Source organism: Sebastes fasciatus, chromosome 11 (assembly GCF_043250625.1).
Source record: "Sebastes fasciatus isolate fSebFas1 chromosome 11, fSebFas1.pri, whole genome shotgun sequence".
Classification (NCBI taxonomy): domain Eukaryota; kingdom Metazoa; phylum Chordata; class Actinopteri; order Perciformes; family Sebastidae; genus Sebastes; species Sebastes fasciatus.
This window is the reverse complement of record NC_133805.1, coordinates 7,579,887-7,598,572: the sequence shown is the minus strand read 5'-3', so window position 1 is coordinate 7,598,572 and position 18,686 is coordinate 7,579,887. Positions and strand designations below refer to the sequence as shown.

Sequence of the window (18,686 nt, the reverse complement as noted above, 5' to 3'; positions counted from 1 at the left end):
ACAACAGTCGGAATCTCAATCCGTGTTTGATAAATATGCTAACCCGAAGCTGCACGCCTTCTTTTTGATGCTCCTGCACATCCTGGTTGCATATTTGTGTGTTCACATTTAACCTGGTGGAAGACGGTCAAAGTCTTGTGTATCACATATAGTGGCTAAGCCTGCTCTCTCCGGGTCTTTCCAGGTGAGGGAGATGCTACGGATGCGAGACTCCAACGGCGCCCGGATGCTGACGCTCATAACAGAACAGTTTATGGCAGACCCCCGGCTGTCGCTATGGAGACAGCAGGGCACGGGCATGACGGATAAGTGTCGGCAGCTCTGGGATGAGCTAGGTAAGAAATGTCCGACAGAAACACAATATCAAAGGGACTTAATATCTCCGCCAGGCGTATGCCTTTGGGGAGATCGCCGCCACGCTAACATGTACCATAAGGGAGTCAGGAGGGGGACGATTGAGCGAGATTCAGCTCTTCTGTGTTTGGGAAGGGAGAGGGAGACATACCTGGTGGATATCTGAACTCTACTGAGTGCACTTTTCTAGTTTGTTTATGTTTTTCAAGTTAGCAAATCAGCTCGCTAGTTGGTCCATCAGTCACTGCAGGTCAGACAGCCAGGCCGACAGAAGTGTCCAGCCTGTCAGTTACTCAGACAAATCGACAGTCACCTTGTCGGGTAAACGTTCATCCAGTCAGTAAGCTATTAGGTCATCCAGTCAGCAGCTTCTCCTCCTCTCCTCTCTCCTCTCCTCTCCTCTCCTCTCCTCTCCTCTCCTCTCCTCTCCTCTCCTCCTCTCCTCTCCTCTCCTCTCCTCTCCTCTCCTCTCACTCCCCACACAGAGTGAATGATAAAGGCTGCCGATCAATACGGCTGCTCAGCTTCTCTGCAATCAATCTCAGCATTTAGGAGGTCAATGAGAACACTTCCTGGGTGAGCGAGGGAGATCATGACACAGACGCAGACAGAAATAACAGCCAGACGGTCGGGGTTTGCTGCCTGATCATTTTCCTCAGTTGACCCCAGCTTGAGGTCTGTGTATGTAGAACAGGAGAGTTTAGTGCAGGAAGGTTAGTGGAGAAGGCCACCGAGCCGCATGTTGGTGTTAACCATATTATTTTGATTCTTTTGATTAGCTTTCATAGCTTTCATTCAGAGGTGTTACCTAGATGTATGATGGCATGGTTGTGATCGTTTTCAGTGCAGTTTTAGAAACAAAAAAGCAACACATTCTTCAGCTTTTCAGGCATAAAACATGCATATCTTAAACAGATTTAGTCTTGTTTTTCTCCTATATTATGCTTTGATAGGGTTTCTGATACATCCTTGGTGAGATTTCTTGAGTAATAGATAAATTATTTAGTCAATGAAATATCAGAAAATAGCGAAAATGCTGATTAAATGTTCCCAGAGTTGAAGGTGCATCTTCAATTTGCTGATTTTGTTCAATCACCAGCATAAAACACTCTACCATATTCAATTAACTATCATATATAGCAGCGAAAAGCATCAGATCCTCACATATGAGAAGCAGGAACAAGAGAATAATCTTGATAACTGACAATGAATCTATTATCAAAATCAAGTCATCAAAGTTATTTAACAATTCAATTAATCGACTAATCGCTGCAGGGTGTTATTTCTTTACATCTGCCAATTCCCAACATTTTTGCTCCAGTCTGTTTATCGTATGAATTATTGGATTTTCTGTTTTATATATATTTTAGTAAGTGTTTTATATTCATTATTAATTCATTAATATAAACTATAATTCATTATTAGTTTGTGTGCGTGTAGGGATTCAGTCTAAAACTGTTACTCACTGCAAAAATGTCTTAGAGATTTCTGTGAAAGCATGTAATGAAGAGATGTTAGAATAAACCTTTATTCCCTTTATTTAATGACTGAAAACAGTTGGATGGGAGTGAAAACATTGTGAGGTTTCTCTTGTTGGAGCAACGATTTGTAGAATGCCAATATTTACTTTCTTTTATATATATATAAAAAAAAGATTCATAAAGCTCCTGATTTTCAAAGTTTGGAGGAAAAGAAAGCAGCGCTGACACTTTCCAGATCAATTCTCTTAATCTGTACTCCAGAACCTGTGTGTCCTTTGTGTCCTCACCTCTGACCGTCATCCTTTCCCCAGGTGCATTGTGGGTGTGCGTGGTGCTGAACCCCCACTGCAAGAGCGAGGAGAAGAGCGGCTGGCTGAAGCAGCTGAAGAAATGGGGCGACATGGACGTCTGCCCGCTGGAGGATGGCAACTACGGCAGCGAGCTTCCAAACATCACCAACGCTCTGCCGCAGAGCAACCTGGGACAGGGTCAGCAACAACACACACACCTACGTACTGTGTCATCACAATATAACACACACCGGAGTTAATCTAAACTTGAACTATGTCTTTGTCAGACTCTCTGTCCAGGCCGAGGAGGTCGGTGTTCAGCCGGGCCATCGAGGCCTGCGACCTCCACTGGCAGGACAGCCACCTCCAGAGGATCATCAGCAGCGACCACTACATGTCTCCGTCCTACCAGAGGGAGGGGGAGAGCCTGCTGTTCAACCCACAGGGCCTGCCGCTCTGGCTAGGTGAGCGCGCACACACACTCACACACACACACACACACACACACGCACACACTCACTAGCTCCGTGAAGGCATAGTGGGATTATTTATCTATTTATTTATTTATTTATTTATTTATTCATTCATTTATTTATTTATTTTATCAAGAGAGTAAGAGAAAGATTTTCCATTTTTCCACAACAAAAGATACAATACAATCAATACAAACAGCATCAGTCATCAATTCCCCCCCACACCCTCAAATCTCCATAATGGAAAATAAAAGAGAAAAAAATAATAGAATAAAATAGAATAAAAATCAAATAATTAATAATAATAAAAGTAAAAAAAAAAATAGAAAGTAATTTAATTAATTCATTACAAAAAATATTATAATAATAAAAATAATCAGAAAAATGAAGTACAGGAGATAGACATACTAGCAGGATGATGCATGCAGTATATTATTCTCTCAGAAAATGTTGCCGTGTACTAAATCTTTCGGAGGTTTACTGTTTGAATAGTTATAGAACCGCACAGAAGCCGTAGGTACCGGCCCCGGACCACCCGAGCCGAAATAGGCAGAGGACGCGACCTCCCCAAAGCCCAACCCCACAGACACCCACAGGGACGACCTAGTGGGATTATTTTACTCCTCAGAAAGTCAGCTTCCATATTTGGACTAGTTATGTGTGAGAACACTTCAATGCCACAGACATTAAAGCAGTAATCCAATACTCATTTCCAGGAAAATTTATCGTATTTACGTATTGCATCATATTTAGTCAAATAATAAGTTTATTTAAGCTACAAACATGCACTGAGCAACACACACACACACACACACACACACACACACACACACTTTCTGTATTACAACAGTATAGGAAAACTTCATTTTCAGGATGAACGACAGTGTTTCTGTGGCACTTCCATATACACACAATCTCTAATTCCACCGAAAGCTGAACCAACACACACGCACTCACACACACACACACACACACACACACACACACACACACACACACACAGTAATTCTGCTGATATTGAGGCCAGTATCTGCAGTAAGCAGCTTCTAGCTAAGATCTGTCAGATTCTGCAACTTAAGCCAGCTATCAGACGCACACTGGCGTTCTGCTGAGACTGCACTGTGTGTGTGTGTGTGTGTGTGTGTGTGTGTGTGTGTGTGTGTGTGTGTGTGTGTGTGTGTGTGTGTGTGTGTGTGTGTGTGTGTGTGTTTGGAAGAAAAATGCACGTCTGTGTAGAGCAAAGCGTTTTTTTGGGATGTGTGTGTGTGTGCATGTTCATCTCATTCAGTTCAGTTTATCCTGACCCCACCTTATCTCTCACACAGACCACGTCCCGACGGCATGCGCTCGCGTCGACGCCCTGCGCTCCCACGGTTACTCCAGGGAAGCGTTGCGGTTGGCCGTCGCCATCATCAACACGCTCCGCCTGCAGCAGCAGAGACAGATGGACATCTACAAACACCAAAAGAAAGGTAAAACACACACACATGTAGTGTTTTAATTGTGTTCTGGAGCGAGTGGGATATTATTTTGATTTAATTTGAATATTTGTCTTTCTCTCTCTTCCTCTCTCAGAGCTTCTCCAGCGGGGTGTGACGTCCACCACCAACCTGGAAGGCTGGGTGGGTCATCCCTTAGACCCGATCGGCTGTCTGTTCGTCACGCTGACCGAAACCTGCCGCGTGGACGACGACAACACCATGGACACCGGAGGTACGAAGACATGTTTCTGTTTCTCTTTTTTTAAGACTTCACTCTATTGGAATTATCATTAGAAATCATCACAACTCTGACAAAAACAGTGAGTTTCTGGGCAAAGTGAGGCACTCAGATATTAGTGATATTAATGATTGATAATTCTGCAGCGGCACACTGAATATAGGGGAAACACACTGGGCATAGAAAGCATTCGGTGTCGTAGTTTCACTTTGTTCTGTTCCAGCTCAAGAATTGAGTCACTCAAATGTATAGTGTGACTTTCAATTAATGCTTTTTTTACATTGAAATGATAGACATTTTGACACTGCTCTTTTCCATGGTGACATGGTGAGCACAGCTGAGAATAGGCTCCACTTCCCATGTCGCCTCCATTATGAGCAGCCATTAGTAATGAGTGCTGGTCAGAGCTGCAGACAGGAAATACGAGGTAGAGGCAGCAGGATTGAAAGGATTCTTTAATGTTCACAGAAAGATATTGTTCATGTGTCGGATGACTTATTATGTTGTAGTAGTTGTAGCCACACTTACGCATATATACCAGCGGGTTACCTCCGGGGTCTGAAAAGTGAAGGAAGTGTCTTAAACCTGCTTTCTTTCTAACAGCCAGCAGGGGGCGACTCCTCTGGTTGCAAAAAGAAGTCTGATTTTATAGAAGTCTATGAGAAAATGAGCCTACTTCTCACTTGATTTATTACCTCAGTAAACATTGTAAACATGAGTTTATGGTCTCAATCACTAGTTTCAAGTCTTCTTCAATACAGCATGATGTTCATTTAGTAAATTATGGTCCCATTTAGAGTCAAATAGACCATAAAGCAGGGGATGCTTCAGGGCGTGGCTACCTTGTGATTGACAGGTTGTTACCACGGCGTTGTCCGGTCTGGGAGTTGTCCGTGTTTTCGTCTTACAACTTGAACCCCTTTCACAGTGTGTTTTCAGTTAAAGTTAATTAGAACCTTTTTGGTCGCCTAAAGATGTCAGCGTTTAGTTGTACTTAGCTCCACCCTCTCGTGTCACTTCTGGTTGCAAATAACCAAGATGGCGACGGCCAAAATGCCGAACTCAAGGCTTCAAAACAGCAGTCCATAAACCACTGGGTGACGTCCTGGTGACTACGTCCACTTCTTATATACTGTACAGTTTATGATATATATACGATGAAAATCATTCTCCCTCTGCGTGTCCACTGCTGCACTTCCATTAGCGTGGTTCTAAGGTAACCTACTTACTGTCCACTAAACCCACATAGTACCAACCACAAACCTCCTCTCACACAATACATGGGTCAGAGAGTTTATTGGCCAAACACAAGGTATAATTCTTCGCCCACTTCACCAGCTGATGCTGTGTAATCCTGAGGCGGAGGTGATCGGGCACACCAGCAGTGACTCATTAGCCAACAGACTCAATGTTCTTCTATCAGGACCGGGGACGCTATTGTGCTGCAGACAGCCATAAACTAGCAGAGCATGAATGGATCGTTGCTGGAACACACTGCTCATTTAAACCACACTCCTGTTGTGTGTGTGTTTGTGTGTGTGTGGTATGTATAGAATCCATCACCATTTGCATTTCTAACCCTGCTCTGGGCCTTTTTTTCATTTCCACCAGTGGCCATTGCAACAGAGCAGAATAGGGGTTGGGTTTTCCCATTGTTACCAGCCTACAGGGAACTATTGTCAATCCAAACAATGCTGACCACTGGCACACTCACTGGTGCGAGTGTGTGTTGGCTTGGTGATAGAGTGAATTATTGTCCTTTGTTGTTTTGGGAATTTGAGAAGAGTGGTATGACTATTTTGCGCTTGTGTGTGCATAGCCTGGTCACCATGCTTTATTTCCCTCTGGAAGACAGCTGGGAACATCTGTTAAAAGGAGGCGGGCCCAGAATTTGTGTCAACCAATCAAAATGCAGGTTTTTCTCTCTGATCTTTTCGAATCAACCAATCAATCAACCGCCCATGGATGGAGAAAAAACAACCAAAAATGAGTTAGCTCTGGGGTTAAGCCTGGAAAATCAGTTTCCACTTTTCCCTAGATTTCCACACACACACACACACACGCACGCACACACACACACACACACACACACACACACACACACACACACACACACACACACGTATCCGTGGAATAAACGGGATTGAGGGGATCTATTGCTCAGAGGGGATTTAAGCAGAATGATGGCGTGGTGGGGAGCCGGAGAGAACAAATGGGCACCAATCAACAGCTGAGACTCTCGTGGCATCTGTTCTCACTTATAGCTGTCGAGCATCGGTGTAGGGTTAGCGGCCATTTTAAGATTAGTGATCCCAGTCTGCCATGGATGCTGTATTTATATAATGTTACACAAGCTTTATAGCTGTATATACACGGGTCATACCAAGTTTAATTGTCTCAGAGAATTTAAGCTTTGTCAGACATACTTCAGTATTCACTGAGGGATAGGTCTAGTCTGTTAATAATACAATAATACACACTTGTACTCTGTAACCATTTATCTGACCCTGAAGCAATCCACTGTAAGAAATACAGGGAAAAAACTCACAGTCAGCACAATGATAACTGATCACCGACAAAAACGAATTTGAATTCATTATTACTAGACTTTTGTTCCTATTCATATTTGAACACATCTTTCCTTGATTCACTAAATAGTTTTCTTTCTCTCCCTCTCAGAAGGTGACCCCCGGCCGCCGGTCTACCACCACGTCCCAGTGTGGGGCAGTCCCGATGGAGGGGAGTCCTACCTGACTTTGGCCTTAGAGGTGGCTCTGATGGGTATGGGCCAGCAGAGGATAATGCCAGAGGGCCTATACGCTCAGGATAAGGTATGAAAAAAACACACGGTCACATGACGCATTTGTGGTAATAATTAGGGCTGTCAAAGGCTAATTTCTTTAACGCATTAACACAGTCTTTCGGCGGTTGTAGTGGGCTGAGTTTTAAAGCTAGAGTGAAGTTACTGGCAACATATGAAACTATAAAATCTAATCCATTGGTACCAACCATGTCATACTAGCTTATCGGGAAGGATGCTAAATAACGCTCCAAACGTCTCCAATTTAAAGCAATGATAATCACATGCAGTTTGGGGCAAGTCATAGTCAAGTCAGCACACTGACACACTGACAGCTGTTGTTGCCTGTTGGGCTGCAGTTTGCCATGTTGTGATTTGAGCATATTTTTTATGCTAAATGCAGTACCTGTGAGGGTTTCTGGACAATATTTGTCATTGTTTTGTGTTGTTAATTGATTTCCAATAATAAATATATACATACATTTGCATAAAGCAGCATATTTGTCCACTCCCATGTTGATAAGAGTATTAAATACTTGACAAATCTCCCTTTTAAGGTACATTTTGAACAGATAAGAAATGTGCGATTAATCGCGATTAACTATTTTAGTCGATTGACAGCCCTGGTATTAATATATACATATATTTTAACATAATCCAATAAACTGATTTACCAGCCTTAATGCCAGGCTGCTTGCAGCGGGTAACTTAACTGCATTTGTGGTTTTGTTGCTTATTAAAACAAGCGGTGTGAATCTGCCTGGTGCAGACAATGTCGCCATGATAGAAAATCACTATAATTAAACGTCTGTGTGAAGTAATTGCCATGCAAAAAAAAAGAGAGAAAAGGTCACAGCATTTTGTTTCCTGAAAAACGAGCAGACACTCACCGCACTTAAGTTCACTTTGAATTAGAATAAATCCAAGGAACACTTCTTTATGTGAATGGTAATCTGCTTTAGAGTGCTCAACATGGCTGCCACCGACCTTTCTTAATGTCACAGGAATCAGCACCAATATTAATGTTTTAGGCAAGGCAAGTTTATTTGTGTGACACCTTTCAACAACAAGGCGATTCAAAGCGCTTTACATAAGACATAAAGGCATTAAGGAAAGAGATGTTAGTATAAGAAGACACACAGGAGGTCAAAGGAATTCAAGTTTTAAAGGAACACTGTGCAACATTTCTGGGGATCTATTAACAGAAATCTAATATAATATTCATAGCTATGTTTTCTTTAGTGTATAATCACCTGAAAATAAGAATCGTGTTTTCGTTAGCTTGGAATGAACCCTTCATATCTACATAGGGAGCGGGTCCTCTTCACGGAGTCCATCATGTTGCTCCGCCATGTTTCTACAGTAGCCCAGAACCCATAAACCAAACACTGGATCTAGTGAGAGCCTTTCACATTTTACGTTACCTGAAGGCCACCGTAGTTCTCCGACATGCATAAGTAACGTTAGCTGCAGAATGTAAAACCGCGGTACCGCCATCTGACTTCTGTTGCTCCTAAAAGTAGTGGTATTATGGTAAGGATGGCCTCTGAGCGAGGTGAACGGTGTTACCACGGTTTTGCACTCGGCGTCTCTGCAGTCTTGGAGTGGAGGGGTACTCAGTTGGTTGCAATCTGCAAGATGTCGACACATCCTACACACTGTCCCTTTAAGCAAGAATTGCATTTTAAACCGATCAAATTTCCAAAGGGTGAGGTTGCAGATTGCAACGAACTGAAACTTCTCCCGTGTGCCAAGCGTGTAGGAGAACTACAGTGGTCAACGCGAAAACGCGAATGTCCCCATCTAGAGCCAGTGTTTGGTTTGTCTGTTCTGGGCTACTGTAGAAACATGGCGGCCAGCTCCGTGAAGAGGACCCGCTCCCTATGTAGATATAAACGGCTCATTCTAAGCTAACGAAAACATTCCTATTTTCAGGTGATTATACACTAAAGAAAACATACTTATTAATGTTATATTCCATTTCTGCCCTTAGATGCTGCACACTGTTCCTTTTAAAGGTGAAATAAAATCAGTCTCTGTCATGTGTACTGGGACGGTAGATACACACAGATTGTCAGAGTGTGAGGTATTAAAGCACCCTGCTGGTCCTTTAATACCTCAAACTCAAAATCCCTTCTTAAAAAAGATATTTAAACTTCAAAGTGCTTCAAAGTTATTTTTCTCTCACTGAGCAGTTATAAATCATGGGTCTGAACTGTATATCCTTCAACGAATTCTAACATGATATCATTGACACTATTGATATAAAATTATGAAATTATCTAAATTATTTTATTATTATTATTTATATTATTATTTTTTAGCATTTTTCAAATTTTTCATTGACACTAAACTGAACATTTACTGTATGATCCCGGTGAATAAAATGTGCATTGTGAATTATGTTCTAGGTGTGTCGTAACGAAGAGCAGATCGTTTTAAAACTCCAAGAACTGGAGCTGGATGACCTCCTGGTTCAGACTCTTCGGAAACAGGCCATACAGCTACTAGAAGGTACAACAACAACAACATCTGTTTACACGATGACCTCCTCTGTCTTTCACATTGCTGAGGGGAAATATAAACACAACATAATTGTGTCTTTCTCTCTGTTCAGCTGGTCCGTTCAGTGGCCTAGGTGAGGTCATCCACAGGGAGAGCGTTCCCATGCACACCTTCGCCAAGTACCTTTTCTCTGCCCTGCTGCCGCACGACGCAGACCTGGCGTATAAGGTGGCTCTCCGCGCCATGAGGTCAGTTCTCTTGAACTTTACTCCTACAGTTTACACTGTATATTTTTATATGTGAAATGTTTTGAACACTAATATCTAAAATGAACTGGTGATTTTTGTCATGATAGTACTTTTACTTATTGTATGTCCTTTGGGAGTGTTTTTTTTATATAAGACATTATAGGTTTCTACCACACTCTCAAACGTATTTTACATTCCTTTCATGTGAATTGTATTTTACTGTCTTTTTATATGTGTGAAACAATAAACATAAACAAACATGGTGAAAAATATATATATGTTTCCGTCAGGCTGCCGGTGCTGGAGTCCTCAGCAGGCTCCGGAGACGTGGGCCACCCTCATCATGGCATCTCCATAGTTCCGAGTAGATACCCGCGCTGGTTCACACTGGGACACCTGGAGTCCCAGCAGTGTGAGCTGGCCTCCACCATGCTCACTGCTGCTAAAGGTACCGCTAACACATCCACGCACCCACAGCTGGAGTCACAGCAGAGAAACGTCCACTTTCAGATGTTTCTCTAAAAGTACATGCTTGTTAATATTTATATATTTTTTGGCCTGCAGGTGACATGTTGAGGTTGCGGACGGTGCTGGAGGCCATCCAGAAAAACATCCACTCCTCTTCCTTAATCTTCAAGCTGGCCCAGGACGCCTTTAAGATAGCCACACCCGCGGACAACCCGCCTGATATAACCCTACTCAACGTGGCACTGGAGCTAGGACTGCAGGTATGTGAATGAGAGAGAGAGAGCAAGTATGAAGGCGAGTCAGCAAGTTTCATAAATCATTTCACCGCAAACAAAAATCTGAGCACTGGTCACCAGTCAAAACATGCAACAGTTTCCTCGAACTTGTAATTTGTGCAGGCCTCCAATGCCTCGCTACAAATTAACAGAGAAAACATCACACGGCGTTTTGCCGTCGCTGATGAGAAGAAACCACATAATTAAGCCTTTTGGGTTCCACAGTAAACACGAAAAAAAAAAAAACTCTTCAGATCATCAAGGCAGCGGTGTCGCTGTGGCTTCAGCCGCCTCTTCCTCCTCGTATTCACAGTATCGGCTGAATTCCTGTCAGCAAAACTGCTAATAAAACGCTCAAAACGGAAGGGTCACAATTAGTGATCTGTGTAATTATGAACACATTTTTGGATATATCTGTCAGTATGCGGTGTTGTGGTAACTGTTCAATTATGAAAATCACACATTTCACTTTGTTTGCTAAAGATATGTTTTGTCAATATTCTGTCAAAAACTGACTGACATGAAGAAAATACTGGATGTAACACGTGTTGTTGTTCCCATTGTACCAAGTAGCAGCATCAGAAAACATCATGTTGTGCATGTGTCTGCTTCGCAGGTGATGAGGATGACTCTGTCCACACTGAACTGGAGAAGGAGAGAGATGGTTCGCTGGCTGGTAACCTGCGCCACAGAAGTCGGTATGTGATGCCTTTTCACACAGTCCACAAGTAAAACAGGATTCATGGTCTAATTATGCCGTCCACATTGTGTTGAAGCAGCGGTAGGTAGAATTGGAGCAAATATAAACAGTCACTATATCCTGACAGTAGTGTATGAGACAGGTAATCTGAAAAAAAATCATGTGCCTCTGTGTCCTCCGGTGCTCCTAACGGCATCTGCAAGATTTCACAGACCAGAGGAAAACAACCAATCAGAGCCGAGGTGGAGCCTTGCCGTCTCTGAGCAGCTGTCAATCACTTGCGTACTCCGATCAAACGGTCAAACTAGGCAGCGCTGATCAAATATGAATCAATATTCTGTTACTGTAATGCCTATTTCTCGCCTCAAATGTCTTCAGAGACATCTTGTAGTGTACTGTTTAGCTGTAAAATGAGAAAGTTTGTGACCTGGCTGCCATGTTGAGATCAGTTGAGGAAATACCAAGCACCGCCCTTTACTAGAGACGTTAGCCCGGTCGCAAAGGCAACAGAATACATAAAACCATCCAACCATGACCATCCTGCTATGTTGATTTGAATGGGAATGTCCGTTCTACTCTTATTCTATTTCTATAATCATACCAGTATTCATGTGATTTTCATTCTGACCACAACAAATGTTAAATCTGGTCTTTCTCCCTCCTCAGGTCTGCGGGCGTTGGTGAGCATCTTACAGAGCTGGTACACTCTCTTCACACCGACGGAGGCCACCAGCATCGTGGCGGCCACTGTCATGTCCCACAACACCATCCTGCGCCTCAGCCTCGACTACCCCCAGCGCGAGGAGCTGGCCAGCTGCGCCCGGACCCTGGCCCTGCAGTGCGCCATGAAGGACCCCCAGAACTGCGCCCTGTCGGCTCTGACGCTCTGCGAGAAGGACCACATCGCCTTCGAGACGGCTTACCAGATCGTGATCGACGCGGCGTCCACGGGCATGACTTACTCGCAGCTGTTTACCATCGCGAGGTACATGGAGCACAGAGGATATCCCCTGCGGTCCTTCAAGTTGGCCTCCCTCGCCATGACCCACCTTAACCTGGCGTACAACCAGGACACGCACCCGGCCATTAATGACGTGCTCTGGGCCTGCGCGCTCAGCCACTCCCTGGGTAAAAATGAGCTCGCGGCCATTATCCCCCTGGTGGTGAAGAGCGTGCACTGCGCCACGGTGCTGTCTGACATCCTGCGGCGGTGCACCACGACGGCGCCGGGTCTCGCCGGCATTCCCGGGAGACGGAACTCTGGGAAGCTGATGTCAACGGACAAGGCGCCGTTGCGGCAGCTCCTCGACGCCACGATCTCGGCGTACATCAACACCACGCACTCTCGACTGACGCACATCAGTCCGCGGCACTACGGAGAGTTCATAGAGTTCCTGAGCAAAGCACAGGTGACTTTCCTGCTGGCACAGGACGGACACATTCAGTTCGCCCAGTTCATAGACAACCTGAAACAGATCTACAAGGGCAAGAAGAAACTGATGATGTTGGTCAGGGAGCGCTTCGGCTGACCTCACAGGGACCCTCTTCTTGGGAAGTAGTTCGACTTATTTGTTTCTATTTAAGGTTTTTTGGATTCCTCGTATTTTTACTTCTTATGTTGAGCCATTTGTTGACTAAGTCTTAAGTTTTTGTCCTGTTTTGTTGTTTTGTTTCTTGAATGTGAACCAGGAAGTGTTCGCAGTACATTGCTCTACTTCATTGAGACTGCATAAAGGGGGGAAACGGCTTGAAATGTCAAAGAAACAACAAAAACAAAGCATTTTCCCCCTCCAACTAAGTACGTCAAAAGATTGTGATGAAAAAACAAACAAAATGTTGTTTTTTTTCGGTGGCACATGACGATTTTAAAAACCAAAAGATTGTGTTGGATGGGGTACTTACTTTGAGCCAGAAGACGCTTTCAGCTGGGGTTTAAAAGAAGAAGAGGAAGTGGTTTTCAGAGTGGAAGGAACATGTCATTCCAAAAGAAAGAAAAAAAAACCCACTGAGGTCAAAAACACACACATAGTGTTACTGTCATACCTCGACTGTATTATTTGTCAGCTTTAACTTCTCTATCAGAAATAGCCTCTTGTTTCATTCAGGGCATCTTAGAGTAGAGAGGGCAGAATACAGAACCACACATGTGGTCTCTCTCTGTAGAAGACGTCAGTACCAACAGGTTTATAAACTAGACTAAAACCACTCTAGACAAGCTCCGACCCTCTTCACCTGCTGGTCGGTGCTTCTCCTTCCAGAACATCTTCAGGAGGAAGAACCATGTTGCTTCACAGAGTGCATGTTTTCAAACCCAGAAGCCTGAGAGTGACGTTATTCTAGCTAAGGTAGAGTAGTCGAGGCTCCACGTGCACATAATATATACAGTATATCTCGTATGTCCTCCTATAAGCTTGTTAACAGTGACAATACACAACTGTGATGAACGGTGGGGGTCACAGTATTCCCATCTTCAGAGCTACCACTGCACTGCTGTACAGCTATTTGTGGCCAAAACCTTTGAAATCAATAAGACTCCAGTGGTCGCCTTTCACTCGCTAGATCAAGATTTAGTCAATAAGCAATATAAGTCAAGTCTGCGCTTCATTTTTTTTATCACCTGGCGGCGTTAATTTCACCTTCTTGTATTTTGTTAGGAAGCTTTGGAACATATTGGGACCCGGGGTTGATTTCAGTGACTGTTAGTTGTTAACTCTGCCTGTAGCTAAAGTCCCTTTTCCATCTCAAGAACGTTGCCGGAACTTTTTGGAAATCTGGTTCCAATGTTGGTTCTTTTTGGTCATAGTTCCTGCCCCTAAATATTGGTAAAAAGGTACCAATATTCTTGGGCTCTTGGGTTGACCTGTGCAGTACTTACCATTGTTGGTTGATCAAATAAGCACTATTTAAATATGACAGCCAGAATTATGCAAAATGACTGTAGCAGCAAGAGGCAATAAGTACTAAACAATTAGATAATATTGGACTGAATATTGGACTCTGCCTTGAATACAAAGAATCGAAAAGCCTACCAAAATATATTTTTTATAAATTGATAGTAGAACTAGGCTGATACCACTGATAAAACTGCACTAATATTGTTATGTGAACAATAGATCAATTCATCATCTGTAATGTGAAAAGATCGCTTGTATTAACAAACCCAACTCTGCTGTTCCCCTCAGCTCTACGAAGCTTTTTAGCATCATTTACCTAATTGTAAATAGCAAATTTACCGTTTGGTTAAGTCTTACCATGCTCATAATCTCCGTTTCCACCACAGCAGGTAGCTGTTTGCAAGAAGCTAACGCCGGCTGCCTGGCATCAAACCATAAACAAAGTTTGCAGCTAGCTGGTGGGCATAGTGGTGTAGCATTTAGCTGCTAAAGAGTTGGTGGAGACCAAAACGGAGCTAAAAAGGGAGTGAATATTGGACTTACATTTGCTAGGTTGCCAGAAACACGACTCGAATGTTGCTCCATCTCTGCTAAGTGTGTAAATTAGCAGCTGTTTGCTAATACGTTAGCCATAGCAACTTTGTAAGGTGATAATACAGTATGTCAATATTGTGTACTTAGCTTGTTCCACTGCCCCCCAAAAAAATAGTTTACGGTTGTTTAAGTATTGATTTGATAAACTAAAAGAAAAAAGGCTAATGTAAAAAATGCAAAAAAAAAAAAAAAAAAAACGCACTGTAATTGCAGTAATCGCACTAATCCCCATCATGGATAAAGCAAAAATGTACATGCTTAACTTAGTCGATCTTGAATTTTAAAGTTCCTTTGTCTTGTGATGGAAAAGAGTCTGTAGTTACTAAAGCCACTTATCTGTGAATGCTACTGGACTGTGAAGACGAGTGGCCTCGTCTTTCTCAAAGGGTTATAGATACGCAGTGCAAACACAACAAATACTGTATGTTTTATGACTTGATGACTTAGTCGTGCATATTTGAGACCCCATGCCTCGGCACAGGAAGTTATTTTTCTTCTGTATGAGGGATGTCCATGCTCCCTTTCCGTACCCAGTGGCAAAGTGTTGTTGTTAATGGCAGTATACAGTACAGCAAGAGCTTGAATCTTTCACCGGTCTGACTAAACGTCATCGTACAAGCACTTCACACAAATACCTCTTCAGTACGTTCCTGCCTGCTTCAGCATTTATTTATTGATTGTTTAGTAACTTTGTATGTCTGAGTAGGAATCACAGACACGCAGCGAGTTAGTCGGCCCGTCGATGGCAGGAGAATAAAAGAAAAAAGGGTTTTTGAATGGAGGAAACATTTTCTTGTCTGCTTTTTACATTCCATGAGAGCTACCTTTCACCCACTCCCCAGGTAGTCAGTCACAACTCTGGGCCTTTTTCGATCGGAAGAAACGCAGATAGAAGAATAAAAAAGAAAAGAGGAAAACTGAGCAAAAGAAAGAAAAGAGGCTAAACTCAGTTCTCAGGGACATCACTTAAAGAAACAAAACAAAAAGTAGTAGCATTAAGCATTTAAGATATTGTAAATATTAAAGTGTCAATTCAGAAAATTGTAAAGTTATAATTATTTATGATAAGTATGTTATGTGTTTGTTTTTACTTTATTTTTATGTGTTTCATTTCTTTGGCGGGGGGTGTACTTGAACTGTTTTGGACGGGGGAATTTGACGGCGTTTTTTTTTTTGTAAGAGCAAAGACTTCAAGGCATTTCTCAGGTGCTCCTGTGTACATTTCTTTAAGTTTGTTTTTGCTATAATAACTATTATTATTTGTATTTTTGTTCTTATTTGCAAAGACAAAAAAAAAAGTCTGTTTTCCAAAAGGAAGCATGTTATACGGAGTTGAGGAGAATGAGGAAGGCATTCATTTGTAAACAGATACTAAACCTGACTATGCAGAACCACTTCGGTGGTCTTGTCGCCTCTTAAAGACGCCCCCTAAAAACTTAAAAGTGTGGAAGAAGAGACTCGGTGGACTGAACCACTATTAAAGAGGGAGGGGGGGGACGGACAAAGACAAGACGCAGCATGCTTGTATTTGGACAATGCGCAGTAGCCGGCCTGCACACGCTGCAACATTTAGAGGAGGGGAAAAAAATGATGGAAAATGCCTTTGTGACCGATCAATGTACAAAGTTTATTTTTGCTTTACTTCTTTGTTGTTGTTGTTTTTTTAATTTAATCAGGACTCAAGCCTTTAGTGTCTTCTCAGAGGTGTCGTGTGGCGGCGGCGCCGCAGTGAGACAGAACAATACGCAAATGTCGGGAGAGTCAGAAAACGGCAACTGTGTGAACAAAGGAGGCGGCCTGTGGATGACCTTGTGTTCATTCCTCGTTGTTACTTTTACTATTTCTCCCTTCAGAGTTCACCTCTTCTATCTCGTTACCATACTTTTATTCTTTTTAATCTAATCTTCAGTTGTTCATCGCCTCACCCCCCTCTCTCTCACACGGGGAGGAGCAATGCATCGATGCGATGCAGCCACTTCCTCTGTTGTGCACTCGAAACAAAGAGTGTATATTGCTAAGAAGTGAAAGTCAATTGTTAGTTCCATTGCAACATCGGCGCCCAGCAGCAAAACTACACTTCCGCCGTTTTGGACTGAAAGCAACTACCGGACGCCAGTAAAACGTCCGCCTAAAAAGTGCAGTACAAAAGTAAAACAAAATGATTTCTCTTCTATTGTCATATTCTACCGAAATGTTCTGTGTTTAACCATAAAATATTATAAATATAATAAGCGTTTTCAGTCCAAAATGGCAGCAGCGGCTGTTGTCAAAAAAACACAGGAGTTTCACCTCTTTGCTTCTATACTCTTTGCTCGAGACATCGCTGCAGCAGCCTTGTATCTGCACAAGGTTTGACAAAAAAATTGTGTTTCTGCAAGGTTTCTACATAATGAGGATAAAACTTTTTTTTTCTTTGCTACTACGTTAGCATGATAAGGCTGTTTTCCTAAATCGTAAATGAAAGAGTGACATTACACTTTCTTAACTTGGAAGCTCCAGCCAGCTGCCTTTATGTGATGCATTAACTGACAGCGTTACAACAAAGACGTTCCTCCCTCTAACTTGTTTTTCAGTCCGTGTTAACTGTATCAGACAGTTCTTATTGTTTCCCTTTCTTTCTTTCTTTCTTTCTTTCTTTCTTAGGAGAGTACTATTTGCTGGTAGAGATCTAGTTCACCCACTTGTTTCCCAGTTTGTTTTGTTTTGGATTCTCTCTAACTTAAGGGAAAATGGAAAGTGTTTGTTGCCTCTTTGTGCTACTGATTATGAAAAGGTATTTCCAGTATTTGTTGCCACAGAAGTATGATAGCTTATCATCAACACTTGTTTTTTTTTTATTTGTAATTTTTTTTTTCTTTGTGCAACTTCTTGAGCTACTGTCTATAAAGCGAGAATTTATTACTATTTATGTAACGCTACTACCATTTTATATTGATTTGTGTTGGAATCTCAGTGCTTTTCTATGAATAAAGTGTGAAACACGTTACAAGGACTTCTTTTCTTTATACACGTGTTGATCCAAGATGTGTTATTTTGGAGATAATACTCACTGTGTGAGGTTTGAGGCCTCCAGACAGGGATGGAAAGTTACCACGGACATTAACTTAAGTACTGTATTTAACTATAATGTTGTGGTACTTAACTTGAGTATTTAAAGGTTACGTGTGAGACTAAAACCACATTTTAGAGGCGATATTTAAACTTTTTACCCCGCTATATGTAAGGGCTTTTCACTTTTTAAAAATATAAAAAGTGTAAATAATACTATCACATATTCTGTTTGAATTAATTTGAACGCAGCACACATGGCCTAAACGAGCTAACATTAGATGCATTTTACAGCATGGCCTTCATCTTGTGATTTTTCCATCTTTAGTATATAAAATCCACATTAATTTTCACCATTTTCAAACCATAATTCAAGGTTTGAGTAATAAGTGAAAGCCATACTATCATACTATATCTGACAGTTATTATTTTTCATATATGACTCTGACTGGCTCCCCTCTTCATTTAAGCGTCAAACCTGCTACAAGCTACAGCATTAAAATGCAGTTTACATATAAATCATAGTTCTGGTTTATTGCAGCTTGGGTATCTTTTGTTGTTGTTGTTTTGACCATCATTCCTATCGTTAATGATAACATTGTACTCCCCGTGTCAAGTACTGGGATCCTGGGAACGCGGCAACATCACTTAAACAACAATAGAGAGGAAGAAACACGATGAAAACAATAGTTCAACTTTGACTCACTTAACTCCCTTTCCACAGCTGTGCACAGACACAGTTTTCCTATGCAGCTAGGGATTATTACATTCATTTTGGATGTGCTCATGTTCAGTTTTATCTTTAATATTAAATATAATTCATATTAAAAGTGGTTT

At 42.1% G+C, this 18,686-nt stretch overlaps 2 protein-coding genes across 2 annotated transcripts in view; one reads left to right on the top strand and one right to left on the bottom strand.

The window, feature by feature from the left end:
* Nucleotides 1–14,999, top strand: part of zswim5 (zinc finger, SWIM-type containing 5) — a 71,331-nt gene extending 56,332 nt beyond the window's left edge. Inside the window, exons 5-16 of the mRNA XM_074650244.1 lie at nt 185–335; nt 2,147–2,323; nt 2,413–2,589; nt 3,924–4,070; nt 4,174–4,311; nt 6,997–7,148; nt 9,529–9,631; nt 9,735–9,870; nt 10,161–10,318; nt 10,435–10,598; nt 11,230–11,311; nt 11,980–14,999. Coding sequence (XP_074506345.1) covers nt 185–335; nt 2,147–2,323; nt 2,413–2,589; nt 3,924–4,070; nt 4,174–4,311; nt 6,997–7,148; nt 9,529–9,631; nt 9,735–9,870; nt 10,161–10,318; nt 10,435–10,598; nt 11,230–11,311; nt 11,980–12,842 — 2,448 coding nt within the window. The 3' untranslated portion in view covers nt 12,843–14,999. The remainder of the gene's footprint in view (nt 1–184; nt 336–2,146; nt 2,324–2,412; nt 2,590–3,923; nt 4,071–4,173; nt 4,312–6,996; nt 7,149–9,528; nt 9,632–9,734; nt 9,871–10,160; nt 10,319–10,434; nt 10,599–11,229; nt 11,312–11,979) is intronic.
* Nucleotides 1–18,686, bottom strand: part of toe1 (target of EGR1, exonuclease) — a 442,640-nt gene that overhangs the window by 242,059 nt on the left and 181,895 nt on the right. The window lies entirely within an intron of this gene.